At 38.0% G+C, this 16,513-nt stretch overlaps 1 protein-coding gene across 4 annotated transcripts in view; it reads left to right on the top strand.

The window, feature by feature from the left end:
* The window catches only part of MORC1 (MORC family CW-type zinc finger 1), a 165,156-nt gene that overhangs the window by 15,878 nt on the left and 132,765 nt on the right, over nucleotides 1–16,513 (top strand). For 3 of the 4 annotated variants that reach the window (XM_047875488.1, XM_047875489.1, XM_047875487.1), the window contains exons 5-8: nucleotides 1,595–1,685; nucleotides 2,854–2,962; nucleotides 7,143–7,302; nucleotides 9,483–9,588. In XM_047875488.1, coding sequence (XP_047731444.1) covers nucleotides 1,595–1,685; nucleotides 2,854–2,962; nucleotides 7,143–7,302; nucleotides 9,483–9,588 — 466 coding nt within the window. Of the gene's footprint in view, nucleotides 1–1,083; nucleotides 1,163–1,594; nucleotides 1,686–2,853; nucleotides 2,963–7,142; nucleotides 7,303–9,482; nucleotides 9,589–16,513 lie in introns of those variants that run through there. The other variant, XM_047875490.1, reaches the window with a different exon arrangement.

Genomic DNA, 16,513 nt, shown 5'->3' on the forward strand with positions numbered 1-16,513 from the left:
TGTTTTTCCCCACCCAGGGACCTCAGTCAGGTCCTAACCTTTCCCTCTTTGTGTATTTTATCCTACTTTCCCTATTATATAAGGCCCTTCATTAAAAAAAAAAGAAGCAGCTCCTTTTATATATGGCTGTGAGCAAAATGATCAAAACACAGGGAAGTGGCAAATACTCAGATTTTTAGAAGGAACTCAAACTTCAGTTGACGTATGCAGTAGTATTTTTAAAAGCCCACTAGTGTTGAGAGACCAATTCTTTGTTAACATTGATTGGAAATCAAATAGTAAGTTAGAAGGAAGAATTTATCTGATGACTGAAAATAGACTCTGTGGCCCAAACTGATCTGGATCAACCTTGATCCATGGAAGTAACTGCAGTAGCTTCCACCCCTTCACTTCTGGTCCTGCCCCATTAAGTCCATTCCTCACATAGCAATCCTGAGGGTATTTGTTATCTTTTAATATAAATCACATCATATAATTCCCTTGCTTAAAACCCATAGTGCTTTTTCGTTACTTTGGGGTAAAATTTATACTCCCCAATAAGGCTTCTGGTTTCTTGAATTATTTGACCTTTGTCTACCTCTTTGATCAATTCTCACGTCTCTGTCTCCCTTGTTTATAGCATTCCAACTACACCTGCTGGCTCTTCACTTGAATCTCATCTCAGATGTCACCTTAGGAAAGAGGCCTTCCCTGATCATTCCTTCTGAGGGCCACATTCCTTTTAATTCTCTATCACATTAACCTGGTTTTATTTTCTTTACCTAATACTCTCATAAATGGTCTTATTTATTTGCTTCTTTTAATCTGTTTCTCCTGCCATGACATAAAGTTATTGTGGACAGGGGTCATGTCATTGTTCTATACCTGTGCCCAGAACTCTGGCCCCACCATACATGGGAGTCTGTGAAGTGTGCTTTGAAAACCACAGAATATAGTCTCTGGTAACTCTGTACTATTACCCTTACAGTAACATTTATCAGCTGTTTAACCTTGAGCAGGTTATATAAACTCCTTGAAGTTCAGAGGATTCTTCTCTAGAATTCCAGAATGCCCTGGAGAGATCTGGAGAATAACTATGAGAGTCTGAAACAAGTAGCCCTTTTTCCTCAGGTAGTATCAGACCAGAAGCCATTCTGCCCTTCTTAGTCTTACCTGGGGCCAGGTAAGAGTCAAATTCGTGGAAAATTAGTAGTGGTACAAATAATTATAACACTTTTATTCGCACTTAACAGGTAGTGTGCATTGTATCAGGGTTTCACATGTAGATAATCTCATTTAATATATTTATCTTCATCAACAACTCTAACATAGGTATTAACAGTTCCCTTTTAGAGACGAGGAAGTTAAGACTAAGAGTTTAAGCTCTGTGTACCCAAAGTCATATGGCTAGGTCTGTCTGACCATCAACATATTGCACTTGAGATCCTGGGCAGGGATCATGGAGCCTGACAAGGATCCTTGTCTCTGGACTGACCCAAGAGATGTGGATTTGTTCTAATGTCTTGAGATATGTGTGACATCCTGACAACTGGACCTCTGGCCAGTGTCAATGATTCATAATTCCTAACCACTTAAATGTCTTTCTCAATTACAGAGGAGGCTTCAGATATCATTTACTTTGGAACATCTAAGAAACGGTCATCAACCTTGAAGTTTATTGGACAATATGGTAATGGTCTTAAAAGGTGAGAAATTGTTTTCATTTTTCAAAAAAAAAATTATTTATTTATTTTTGAGAGAGAGGGAGAGAGAGAGAGAGAGAGAGAGAAAGAGAAACAGCAAGGCAGGGAGCGGTAGAGAGAGGGAGACAGAGGATCCAAAGCAGGCTCTGTGCTGAGAGCAGAGATCCCAATGCGGGGCTAGAACTCATGAACCATGAGATCATGACCTGAGCCAAAGTTGGACATTTAACTGACTGAACCACCCAGGTGCCCCAGAAATTGTTTTCCTTTAGGGCATGTATTATTGATATCGGGAACAAACTTTAAAAAATATATATGTATGTATGTGTGTGTATACATATATATATATTTATATTTCATATTTATATAAATGTTATATATAAATAAAAATTAAAAAATACATATATAAACTTGAGAATCCTACTTTGTTTTGGGATTTCCATACCTATAACTGACTTGGATCTTTACAAGATTTTTATTTTTAAAGTTTATTTATTTATTTTGAGAGAAGGGGGTAGCAGAGAGAGGGAGAGACAGAATCTCAGGCAGGCTTCATGCTGTCAGCACAGAGCCTGATGCAGGCTCGAACTTACAAACCATGAGATCATGACCTGAGCCGAGATCAAGGCTTAGACCCTTAATGACTGAGCCACCCAGGCACCCCTACAACATTTTTAAATTTAATTCTCAGATAGGTGATGAATCGTCTTTTAGGTATTATTGAAGGACCAGCTCTGTACTTCAGAGTTTCACTTAATTTCTGTGTTCTTTTGTTCTCAGAGCATGTGTTAGTGTAGGTGAATATGTGTCCACAGCTTATTTTATTAACCAGTCTCAATGCAAGATGAGGACAAGAGAATATGAGGACAAGAAAATATGCCACCTGTGTGGCACCTGCCAGGGACAGATGATTCTTCTTTTCTTGAGTCCTGAACAGTACCTTATTTCTAGCAGTCATGTTTCAAGCAACGGTGTAGGGCTAGATTAGTTCAAATGCATCTGCTCTACTTTGAGAAAAAAGCATTTGTTCCCATTTGGTGATGGGTCAACAAAACAGTGGAGTTACTTCTATGAAAGAACAATTCATTACACTGCATAGTTTCATGCCCACCTATTTCTTCTTTTTCGTATATGAGATGTAAACCAGTATATTCTTGATTTTTTTATATAGTGGATCCATGAGGATTGGAAAAGACTTCATTCTTTTTACAAAGAAGGAAGAAACGATGACCTGTGTGTTTTTTTCTCAGACATTTTGTGAAAGAGAAGGTCTTAGTGAGGTAAGAATTTAGATTTTCTTTTGGTTCCCACGGTAACGGTGTTGTTTTCATTTGCCATCTCAGGAGGTGAAGGCTACAATGGTTCTTTTCTGATTATGATTTAGAAGTTAGGAACGTATTTGGGAAATGGATAGAGGGTGGCTCAACAATCTGGGGTCATCGGAAGCCTGTCCTATGGACTTTTCTTGAGTGGGTTTTTAACTCCTAGGCAGTTTTCAGAACTTAATTTTCATTATCCATGTACCTGAATCTCCCAGAGTAAGAGGCTCCTTTTGGCACAATGAGATTTTGGGAGCCTGCAAAACATTTCCACCACTTGTGCCATAAATGATCATTTTAAAATGAGTATTGGATTAAAAGACTTGGAATACAAAATCTAAAGAAATTGGGTGAAAAATAGACTTAAAACTGTAACCCTAGTGACTATAATTTCAACTCCATTTGATGACCTAGATATGCCTTATTAATTTGCAATGTCTGGGTTTTACTGTTCAGAATGTCAGTTGTAATTCCATACAGCAAATACAGGTTAAGGAACTGCCTGGCACAGATACCTTCCCTGTGGAAGGTAGGACACCAGCAGAAGATCATCTGATCATCAAAGTGATCACAAAATAAGATAGCCTTGTCACAAAATGTAGGCAGACACATGTGAATTGGATACATGACACAATGAGAATGTTTAAAAAGAAAGCTGGGGGCGCCTGGGTGGCTCAGTCGGTTAGGCAGCCGACTTCAGCTCAGGTCATGATCTCGTGGTCCGTGAGTTCAAGCCCCGCGTCAGGCTCTGTGCTGACAGCTCAGAGCCCGGAGCCTGTTTCAGATTCTGTGTCTCCCTCTCTCTGACCCTCCCCCGTTCATGCTCTGTCTCTCTCTGTCTCAAAAATAAAAAAATTAAAAAAAGTTAAAAAAAAAAAAAGAAAGCTGTTCAGTGAGTATGCATTTCTGCCATTAACAAAATTGTTAGAAACAATGGTATAGATAGAGAGCCTTGATTGGTCGGTGAGGGTTTTGTGGAGAGACTTCCACTTGCAGCTGGAAGGGCTGATACGTGGAGAGAAATGGGAGCAACTCTCAGACCTGGAGATGAGTACTGGGGTTTTGAAGGGCAGTGTGGAGATATGAGGAGCATGGCATGCCCACTGGCAGTGGTGGAGTGGGGCTGGATAAGGAACAGTCTATAGGCAATAGGGAGTAGTTGAGTGAGAGACTGGTAATGAGGAAAAGCAATGCTTTAAGCATTTATGTTGTACTTGATGTATGTAAAGGCATGGAAAATTGACCAAAGCTGAGGTTACAGCTTTCCTAAGATGGCCCATTTCCTTTTTTTAAAAACTAAAACCAGCAACCCTTTCCCGTTTCCAATACTACAGAGGCTGTCTCTTTCAAGAGTATGAGCAGAGTTTTTCAATATTTTCCTTAATATCTCTATATAAGAGATACTTGTATTACTTGTATTACTCATATTGTATTTGTATTACTTGTATTACTTGTACTTGTATTACTTGTATTACTACTTGTATTACTTGTATTACTTGTATTACTACTTGTATTACTTGTATTACTACTTCTTGGTTTGATGTAGGTATTATCTATTAACTGCTCATTACAAAAGGATTTATATATATTTTTTCCTCTGTTTATATCACACATACATACCATCCCAATTCTCCACCCTCAACGTAGCTCCATTGTAATTTTACTTATGCTAATGTTTGATATTTACGTTTTAAGACCAGAACCACTTTTCACAACTATAACCATGTCATGAACTATTTTTTCCTTTACCTGCATGATTTTTCATTTTTCCTGGAATTAATAATTGTCTGCTTAATGTTCTATGTTCTTAACACTGTCACTGAATATTCTCTTGGTTTTCTGTCTTTATCGCTATCTTAACCCCAGTCTCCTGTACTCTTCTTAGTCCCACCTACTGAAGACTCTGTTCTGGAGTCTTCTGATGCACTCCCCCTCACTCCTGCTCTCCACAGCTGGTGCTCTGCTTGCTCCCATCATCTGTCCTTGAGACCATATCCTGCATGAGTTTTCTTTTCTTTTTTTTTTTCTATTTATTTATTTTTGAGAGAGAGAGAGCGTGCGGGGTAGGGGCAGAGAGAGAGGAAGACACAGGATCTGAAGCAGGCTCCAGGCTCTGAGCTGTCAGCACAGAGCCCGACATGGAACTTGAACCCACAGACTGTGAGATCATGACCTGAGCCGAAGTCTGACACTTAACCAACGAGCCACCCAGGTGCCCTCCATGAGTTTTCTTAACAAGGGTACATGAAAGGTCAAGTATTTTGAGACCTTACATGCATGAAAATATTTTTATTCTATCTGAACATTCAGTGGTAATTTGGCTTGGTGTTATTTGTAGGTTGGAGTGAATTTTCCCTCAGGAATTTGAAAGCCTTGCTCCAATATCTTATTTCCAGCGTTATTATTGAGAAGTCCGAAGCCATTTAAATTTCTGAATCTTGTTTCTGACTCTTATCTCCCCTTGTACATTTTGAAGTCAGTAGAATCTTGTTTGTCTCCAATGTTCTGATTTAAGTATTTTGCTTTTTGGGCCAGTCTATTTGCATCCATTGTGCTGGTTGCTTGTTGGGCATTTTCAATCTAGAAACACGTGTTGTTCGGGGCGCCTGGGTGGCGCAGTCGGTTAAGCGTCCGACTTCAGCCAGGTCACGATCTCACGGTCTGTGAGTTCGAGCCCCGCGTCGGGCTCTGGGCTGATGGCTTAGAGCCTGGAGCCTGTTTCCGATTCTGTGTCTCCCTCTCTCTCTGCCCCTCCCCCGTTCATGCTCTGTCTCTCTCTGTCCCAAAAATAAATAAACGTTGAAAAAAAAATTAAAAAAAAAAAAAAAAGAAACACGTGTTGTTCAATTTGGGGATATTTTTCTGTAAAGTTAATGATTTTTCTTCCATTCGTATTCCCTTTCCTCTCCTTCTGCAACTTCTGTTGCATCTGAACTGGTTCTTTAATTTTCTTATCTTTTCTCTCCTGTTTTCTGTTGTTTATATTTTTGTTTTGTTTCCTGGGAGATTTCCTAACATTTATCTTCTAACCTTGTCATAGAAATTTTTTTCTGTAATCATATTCTTCATTACCAACAAATGTTTTAAATTCTCTTAATATTCCTTTTTAAAGATCTATAGTTTTGCTTCATGGATACAGTATTTTTCCTTTTAGCATTGTGAAGATATTAACAATGATTTATTTATTTTTTCCTCTGAAATGTTCATCTTCCTCATACAGTTTTTGTTTCCACTGAGTTGCTTTATTTGTGCTTATTTGGTCTGTATTTATCATATTGGAGTAGTACTCCATATTGGAGTACTACTTTAAAGAGTAGTCCAATAAAATGTGGATTGAAAGCTCTGTGAGAGTGGTCTAGCTGAGCTGTATGATTGCGAAACCCTCAATGTAATTTTCTAGATGTTTTTCCTTCTGGGCTAGTCCGATTTCTCCAGGAAAACTCCTACAGTCTTCTGCCTGAAGGCCTACCTGACATCTTTGGGGGACCCAAATGAGAGAGGAGGCCTGGGTTCTCAGCACTCAGTATGTGTACTTCGACCCCTCTGATCTCAGTAAGGTCCCCCTGATCATTGTGCCTGACATATCCTCTAATCCAGAAATAGCTTGTTCTACTCTTTCTAGAGAATAAGCATCCAGTCTCTGTGGAATTGGGAGAGCTAGTGGCAGATGGGGATCGGGATGCTACTTCTGGCTCTTCCCTCTGTATCTCACCTCCACAGTTAACTCATGCCATCAGTCTCTGAGCCTTTTACGGTGTTCTGAATTGTAAACAGGCTGTTTTTCTCTTCTGGCATGGGCCTCCGATCGGCTTTCCTGGATATGCTGTCATGTACTTTTCAACTTCTGAAGTGTCAGTACCGTTGTTCCCTCTGCCACCCTACCCATATTTCATTAGTGGGCCGAAGCAGACTCCATCTGTCCCCACATTCTACAATGGAGCATTTTAGAACACAACTCTGAGTGTACATAATTGTTATGTGTCTCTTCTTTATAAAACTAGAATACAAGGGGGAAATAAACTTTCAATTTCATGTTTTCCAATTTGGCTAGATGAGGAATGGACTGAATTAGGAACAGACGGAAGAATGATGGTTTGTATTTGTGTATTTCATAGTAAACTGATGTGTGTGTTTTTTACAGGTTGTGGTTCCAATACCTTCATGGTTAACAAGAACCAGAGAATCTGTTACAGATGATCCTCAAAAATTCTCAACAGAGTTGTCTATAATTTTTAAGTACTCTCCATTTAGAAATGAAGCTGAATTGATGCAGCAGTTTGATATGATCTACGGGAAATGTGGTAAGATCACCAAAATTCTGAAATCTTGATAGAAGTATTTGCTTTTACTGCCTTTTGAAAGATACTTTACATGTACTTTTGTATTTTTTCTATTTATAATACCATGCAGGATCTCTCATGGGCACAGTCATTCATTTTATCCATATGAATTTTGTCTTAAGTGAATCCAGACATGAATAGCTCTAAATGCCTGATGCTGGGAGAAAGATTTGTACTTGCCTGAGCTTGGGGAACTCTGGATGTGAAGAGGATGACATAGTGTGTGACCACAGGGAATACATAGTCCCTGCACCAGATAGCAGAGTTAGGAGATGCTTACCGCAGCGTCTAAGGTTAGAGGAGAGTTTTGTAAGAGAGTTAGCAGCTTAGAAACCAATGAGTCTAGGTTTCTGTGGCAGAGAGTTAGTAAAAGCTTCATGTTCCAGATGAACAGAGCTTTCTGTATTTCTGTATTTATGTGTCTACTAACATTTTCCAGTGCCACTCATTCTCCAAACTTCTACCTTTACTATCTAGAAACAAGAAGAATCTACTCTAGAGAAAGCTGTGTGCATTTTCCTTTCTGCAACTCCTTGATTTATGTAATGTATATAGTGAAATTCTGAGAGATTTGTTTCTGAGTTGGCTTGTATTGCCCTCAAAATTTCTTCCCGAATTTGTGGCATTTTGTTTAAAAATGGTATTTTTTGTCACTCTCTCCCTTTTGTCTAGAGGAAAACTAGTGGCAACTTAATAAATATTAATGTTATTAATGTATACGTGATACATTTTAAGGGGAGCTAATGTGATTTGTTGGTTGACTTTAAAAAAATTATTTAACTTCAAGTTCATTAGCATACCTTGTAGTATTAGTTTCAGGAATAGAACCCAGTGTTGGTCAACTTTTAATTTTGAAATATTCACGTAAATACTAATGAAAGGTATACTATTTCTTGAATATTTTTCTAAACACCTTATAAATATTAATGCATTTAATTCTCAAAACAACTCTATGCTTTAGGTGCCTCATGAACTCCATTGTGTAGATTGGAAAAATTAGATTCAAAGAGGTTAGGAAATTTATCTGAGGTCATTGCATTGGTAAATAAATGATTGATCCAGGATTTAGACACAGGCAATTTTCATCACCATGCTGTTTGTTCTCTCTTGTGTCTTAGTACTACCAGGAAAAGTGTAATTGGCTGTTTTTTTTAATTTCTCTGACAGTCTTGTTTGTCTTTATATCACAATCAACTTTGTAAAGAATTGGGATTTTTTTTGTTAACTATGCTTTAGAGCAGGGGTCAGAAAACTGTGGCCTGCAGGTCAAATCCAGCCCCATATGTGTTTTTATAAATAAAGTTTTATTGGAGCACAGCTAAATTCATTCATTTATGTATTCTCTGTGGCAGTTTTCATGCCGCAGTGGTGGACTTGAATTGTGAGTAGTTGTCACAGAGACCGTACAGCCTGCAAAGCCTGAAATGTTTATTATCTGGCCCTTTGCAGAAAAAGTTTGCCAATGCCTATTATAGCGTCTAAAAGCAATTCTTCATATTTGTACAAATTTTTAAAACTCATCTTTGTTTTTTTTTTCAACGTTTTTTTTTTTTTTTATTTATTTTTGGGACAGAGAGAGACAGAGCATGAACGGGGGAGGGGCAGAGAGAGAGGGAGACACAGAATCGGAAACAGGCTCCAGGCTCCGAGCCATCAGCCCAGAGCCTGACGCGGGGCTCGAACTCACGGACGGCGAGATCGTGACCTGGCTGAAGTCGGACGCTCAACCGACTGCGCCACCCAGGCGCCCCCTCATCTTTGTTTTTATGTGCAATGGTTTCAGTTCCACCAACGAGAGATTTACCTATAATACAAATTTAGCTCAGACTCCTCCAACTATTTTCATAATGCAAATTATGAAAAAAGTGCCAAAGTTTAAGAATCCACGTTGAGAGACTTACAATGAATTGAATAGGAATAAACACTTGCCCGTAGAAACTCAACACTGTGGAAGAAAGTGGAATGTGCTGTAAGACGTACATCTTGGAACTTATCCAAGCAAATATTCAGTATTATTTACTGAAGTATTGAAGGAAATTTGGTCTAGAGTAGGCTTAATTCCATAGATGAGATAATAGCACTATGACTCATATTTGGTGTTGTTACAATACTGACAAGGCAAATATCCTTTTTTCTACTAGGTACTTTGCTGGTTATTTATAACTTGAAGCTTTTGCTTAGCGGAGAGCCAGAGTTGGATGTTAAGACTGACAAGGAAGATATGCTGATGGCTGGGGCTCTTGAGGAGTGAGTAGTATGTGTGTTTGACAGAATGTCTCTCAATAATGGCAGTATCCTGGTCCTATGTCTGAGGCCACTGGGCCTTAGCACTGAGATAACTCATTTTACCCCAGTTACAGATGAAGAGAGTTAGGCTGGACCATTGATTCCCAAACCTGGCTCACCCTCTGAGTGACCCAGACAGCTTCTTAAGTATAGGATCTTGTCTTATCCCAGACGTTGCTGAGTCAGAATCTCCAGATATCAGGCATAGGAGTCAATATTTTTCACATGTTGCCCAGGTGATTTCGAGGTGGCAGCACATTTTGGAACCACTGGAATAACACCTTTAAGCTTCTCTAATTCTGAAACTCTTATTTTATGAATATTAAAACTGAAGAAAACAGAGTTCATTATTCGTTACATATCATGAAAAATGGGCATCAGTATGGTGTGGAGCAAAAAGAAATATAACCAACCGATAATTAATAATGGCCTTATGAACTTCACGCTTGCAGTTTGTAAGTAAATAAATTGACACATTCATTTTCCTTGGCTATTAGGAATCTATATGAAACAGAATAAGGAAGGATTGGGGAGCATGAATGAAAATTGTGGAGAAATAATGCAACAGTGACCAAACCTAAGTTTCTCCAAAGTAACTTTGTATTTGAAACTTATCAGCTTGAACATGCAGTTTCTTAGTGTCAGAACTCTAGAGTTACAAGGGATTTTGAAAGAGTTAAATTCAATCTGATTCATTTTAAATAGTGATGTTTGGTGCAAATATAATGAGAGCAGCAAATATGAAGCATATATGAAATCTTAAATTTTCTAGTAGCCACGTTAGGAAAGGTAAAAAGAAAGAGGTCAAATTAATTTTAATAATGTTTTATTTAATCTGGTATATATAAATTATAATTTTAATATGAAAAATATTAATGAGACATTTTATACTTTTTTTCCTGCTAAATCCTTGAAATCTAGTGTGTGTTTTGTACACATAGCATGTATCAATTTGGAGCAGTTTTCTAGCATGGCCAATAGCTACCATATTGGGCAGTGCAATTTTAGACTAAGATATTGAGACCCAAGGAAATACATAAACTTAATAAAGAACCTATTTTTGTTTTGTCTTTGAGGTGAAATTTGAAAACCCCTTCCCCAGTTAGAAAATTTAGTGTTTGATAATGCTTTTAGATGATCTTTTCTACTTAAAGTTTTTTTTATGTTTTATATTTTTCTTATTTCATTCTAAAATGTGTAATTCTTAATTTACACAGAAATGAAGGGTTTTTGTCTTGGAAAAAAAAATTCGGCTTCTTTATTGTTATACAAATGCTGGGAACCCTTTTGGCAGTATTAATACGCCAAGATCAGAAAGGAGGCCCAGAACTGTTACTGGCACGTCCATTACCATCTCCCCCTTTCCTGCTGACCCTACCTTTCTGCTTAACAGCTGCTTCCAGAACCAATATCTCATGCTACTTAAAAGCTTTGGGACTAAATTTTCAAGCAGTTATCTGTCAGAGTGCCTTGGCATTTCGACACTAGCGTCAGGAAACAAATAAAATTATTAGAGGAATAATTTGACAGCTAATTCTTTGGGAAAAAGTTCTTACTGTTTCCAGATGGTTTAATGAAGTCAGAAGCTTCTTAAGTCATTTAAGCAATTAATCACAAAATGAAAATGTGTCAGACCCAGGGTACGTACAGTTTAATTTAGGAACATTGACCACATTGGATTTGTTTGTTTGGTTGGTTTTTCAACATTTTTCGTAGTTTAATCACAAGAAAAGCTTTTTAAAGATAGGTGGGGGCATTTTGATGAGGCTGGGTTGTTGTAAAGAGGAGATGTCATTTCTGTACCAGGGGCGCTCTCTATTTCATGGTTTCTGATATGAGTTTCATGATAGTGCCAAGGAGGGACAGCAGTATCACCTCCGGGGGGGGGGGTAATTATGTATAGGTTTCCCCTCTGAAAAGCCAGTGGGCTCTGACATTAACCATTAACCCAGATCCTCTTTACTAAGGGACTAGGAAAACATGGACTCTTGTGGCTGAAAGAATACTCTGGTCAAAGATGGATCTTTTTCTGACTCTTCTTGCACTTACGACTTCTGTTATTTGAACTTCTAAACAAGTGCAGTTTACATAATCTTGGTTTTCAGAACAGGTGGTTTGTAATATAATAACTCCTTTGCCATTTTTCTTGTGGTTATTGTGTCCCCTTAAACCACTGAGCATGATTCTTCCTCTGTTCAAAACAAGTCTCAAACCTTGGAACTATGCAATTTCCACCTTTGGTCTTAGATGGTATGGTCCTGCTGATTCTGAAAATAATTTAATTTTCTACATAGAAATAGGAAAATTCAAGCTTTCAGGCTTTTTTTTTTTTGGTCTCGGAGAAGAGGTTTTTCTGATACTATTTTTTATTCCAATTTTGTTTATTGTAAAAATATATATAATATATAATACACACACACACACACACACACACACACACACGAGGGAAGGAGGGGCCGATAGAGAGGGAAGACAGAGGATCCAGAGCAGACTGTGTGATGACAGCAGAGAGCCCAATGTGGAGCTCAAATTCACGAATTGTGAGATTGTGACCTGAGCCAAAGTTGGGGGCTTACCCGACTGAGCTACCCAGGTGCCTTGGGTGTCTTTCCTTCCTTCCTTCCTTCCTTCCTTCCTTCCTTCCTTCCTTCCTTCCTTCCTTTTCTCTTTCTTTCTTTGTTTCTTTCCTTCTTTCTTTCCTTCTTTTTAATGTTTATTTATTTTTGAGAGAGAGAGAGACAGAGAATGAGCAGGGGAGACACAGAGAGGAGACACAGAATCTATAACAGGCTCTGGGCTCTGAGCTGTCAGCAGAGAGCCCGATGTGAGGCTCGAATTCGTGAATTGTGAGATCGTGAGCTGAGCCAAAGTTGGAGGCTTACCCAACTGAGCCACCCAGGCTGCCCAAAAGTGAAATGATATTTTAAAAAATTGTAAAGAAAATAATTTGTATATCATAATTTTTATTCAATTCTAGTGTTTTTAAGTGTAATTTCTCATTTTTCTTTTTCATTTATGATTTGCTTCTCAACTTACGTTATTATGTAGTCTGGGTAAGTCTCATAATAATTTCTTGATAAGTGGTTTTACAATAGTCCATTAAATTGATTCATCATAATTTACATAACAATTTCTGTATTTTTGGATAGTAACATTGGTCCCAGTGTTTCACATTATTTATGGATAATATTGAGGTAAACATTTTCATGCAGATGGATTTTTTTTTTTATTCTTTTGAATTGTTTTTTTAAGACAAACTCCCAGGAATGGAACTACTGAGTCAAAGTGTCTGAACTTTCATATAGTTCTTGTGAGTATTTGATATCAGGTTTTTTTTTAATTTTTTAATGTTTATTTATTTTTGAGGGACAGAGACAGAGTGCAGTTGGAGGAGGGGCAGAGAGAGAGGAAAACACAGAATCTCAGACAGGCTCCAGGCTCTGAGCTGTCAGCACAGAGTCCGACAGGAGGCTCGAACTCGGGAACGGCAAGATCATGACCTAGGCTGAAATCAGACACTTAATCGACTGAGCCAGCCAGGCGCCCTATTTGATATTCGTCTTAAACTTTGCAATCAATACCCTTTATTGGCTTTGCACTGAGGCTCTACAGAAGTATATCCAACCTTTAGCAGGGCCCTGTTTTAAGATGACAGTAATCTCATTAAAATTTAATTAGGAGTGATATTCAAGCACATGGGCAGTGGCATGTGCTTTGGCAACATGAGTCTAAAGACAGCCTGTTTTTACTTACATTAAAAGAGAATATGTAGACAGAAAAGTCATCTCAGAATTTCAGAATCAGATGAGGCAGAAGTTTGCATTTAATGTGTGATATATTAAATCAGAATTTGAATCTGTGAATGTGACATGTGGGGAGTGCCAGGGAATCACAGAGTTCCATACATAACGATATACAGAAAGTAGGTTATATCTGCAGGGAAAGAATCTGCCATGTTAAACTTAGGCAAAGTGCCCTAAAAGGGTAGAAGACAACATGAAAAATAGCTTTGTAAGAAATCAAAAGGAAGTTAAGAGTTTGCAACAAAGAGGCAGGGGAAGGGCTGAGAATACTGAATATTAATGAAAAGAGTAGTGAAGTAATAACAGAAAACAAGATGTTTCTTTAGGGCCAGCCTAGACAATGTTTGTTTGTTAATTCATGTTTTATGTTGTAATTTTGGGAACTCTGGACCAAGTCCTGCATCTCAAACTCTTGCAGATTTTTCCCCACTAAGTTTTTTTTTTTCTTCCCCCTTTGAGGTAGTCAAAACAAAATCAAGTCAATTTGTTCTCTTCTTCCGACTGGTGGCTGTTAGTAACCTTTAGCCACAATCACACAGATGATTAAAATCAGAGTGATTTCCAGAGGTCCTCTATTAAATGTTTATTTATTTATTAAAAACATTTTTTTTTACATTTTTATTTATTTTTGAGAGACAGAGCACAAGTGGGGGAGGGTCAGAGATAGAACAAGACACAGAATCCGAGGCAGGCTCCAGGCTCCGAGCTGTCAGCATAGAGCCCGATGTGGGGCTTGAATTCACGAACCGTGAGATCATGACCTGAGCCAAAGTCGGACGCCTAAACGACTGAGTCGCCCAGGTGCCCCTATTTATTTTGAGAGAGAGAGAGAGAGAGAGAGAGAGAGAGAGAGCTTGTGCAAGTAGGGGAGGAGCAGAGAGAGAGGGAGAGAGAGAATCCCAAGCAGGCTCCACGCTGTCAGCACAGATCAACACAGGGCTTGATCTTACGAACTGTGAGTTCATGACCCGAGCCAAAATCAGGAGTTGAACACTCAACTCACTGAGCCACCCAGGTGCCAGAGAACCTCTATTGACCAAATGCAGTAGGACTGACCAAATGGAAGATGGCAGGTGGTAGATGGCTCTGAGATGTCAGTGCCTGTAATGCCTCACAGGTGATTACTGTAAACTGGAATGTGCAAGATCCATAGGGTTGGGATTCTCCTTCGGCATTCCTTATCCAGAGAGTCTATCTTTGGCAGGTATGGAATTACTCCCTAATCTAGATGTTTTAAATTTCATTCATAGGACATAGAATTCTTTATGTGGACACCAGTATGGAATTACAATTTCAGAACTGAGGTTTTGAAATTTCATATAAGATATGCCACCAAAAAATCCTGGATCCAGGTGTTAGTTTTCTTTACTCTCTCCCGTGTCTCATTCTTCCACCTGGTGGTCCAGCACCTGGTCCAGGAACAGTAATCTTTGGGGCAGAGGTTGGGGTGAGCCTCCAGTGGTACATAAATATGAGTTTCTTGAAAACCTCTCAAAAGTGCATAGATACCTAAATCAGTGTAACAGTGCTTTCTCATTCTCTACCCCTGCCCCTCCAATCTCTCTTCTACTATAGAAATAACTCTGCAACTTGGGCTTATTGAAGTGTGTCATCTAGACTTTTCAGTTCTTGTCAGTTTATATTGAAGTCATACTTTTTTCTTCTTAGCTTTTTCTTTTGAAATAATTTAGACTTTCCAACAGGGTTGCAAAGATATTACAAAGAATTGTAGTATACCTTTCCCTCCGATTCCCTAGATGTTGATAATCTACCATACTTTATCATTCATCCTGCCCCTCTTCTTTTTACACACAGTAGGGACCCATGCATTCCTTTTAAGGGTAATAATCTATCACTATTAGTATTAACGTTGTGGCTAAAGTTGTCCTAGATTTGGCTAGTGGGAGCCTATTCAGGCTGACTCTTATGTTCTTTTGATGTATCACCATCAGTGTTGAATATTTTTGTACTTTTTGGCATCATAAGATATTCTAGGCTCATAATATACTTCTGCTGCTGTAGTAATGTGACAATAAGCCATTTTTCCAAGGAATCCTTTTTTCTTTTATTGGATACTCCTATACCTCACTTTTAAGCAACTTTTAAAAAAGTGACTGTAAAGTAATAAATAACTGTACATTGGTATAAAACGATATTTGCATGATATTATAGATTGGTATACATCATACTTAGATTGACGTCACTTTTTCACTATTTTAACTAATGCTAATCTTTATACTTATATTTTTGGGCACTTGCATGAGTATTTCTTTAGTATTGATTCTCAGAGATAATATTGCCAGATTAAGTGGTAGTAATTTTAAATTTAAATAGATAGTGGTAAATTGCTGTGCAAAAAGCTTAAACTATCTATGCACCCACCCAATGATCTGAATTTTATCAATGGCCCCATTTTCATCAAGATTTGGTATAAACTAACTTTTAAAATTTTGCCAGGTAGATTAAATATTTCTCTGAACTTTGTTTTCTCCTGATTATTGACAGTATGGGGTATATTTTAATGTTTTTTGGATGCTTACTTTGCTTCCATGATTTGCTTGTATCTTTTGTTTATATTTGTATATTTCTATTATGTAGTTTTAATGGTTTTTAGGAACTTTTATTTAGTTATTATTACTTTGGATGTTAAATACGAGGAACATTTTTTCTTCAATCTGGCACTTGTCTTTTTTTTAATTAAAATTTGTATTTAGGTAAACTCATAAGCAGTTATAAGAAATAATATAGAGAAAGCCTGTGTGCCCTTAACTCAGCTTCCCCTATGCTGGCATTTTGCTAAACTGTAGAACAATATCACAACCAGGATGCCGACACTGATGTAATCCATCTGGTGCAAATCTCCAGTGTATCAGTACAAGGTTCCTTCCAATTGCCTTTTATAACCACACACAACTCCTTCTCTCTCCCCACTTGACTTTTAACATTGTTAGTACTGTCCTTTGTCTTAGAGAAATTTTTGATATTTTGGGGTCAAATCTGTCAGTATTTTTCTTTATGAGTTTCTTTTGCATTTCTAACCTCAGATAGGTTTTCCTTAACCAAATATATCTTCTTATCATTTT

This window comes from Prionailurus viverrinus, chromosome C2, assembly GCF_022837055.1.
Source record: "Prionailurus viverrinus isolate Anna chromosome C2, UM_Priviv_1.0, whole genome shotgun sequence".
Taxonomy (NCBI): Eukaryota; Metazoa; Chordata; class Mammalia; order Carnivora; family Felidae; genus Prionailurus; species Prionailurus viverrinus.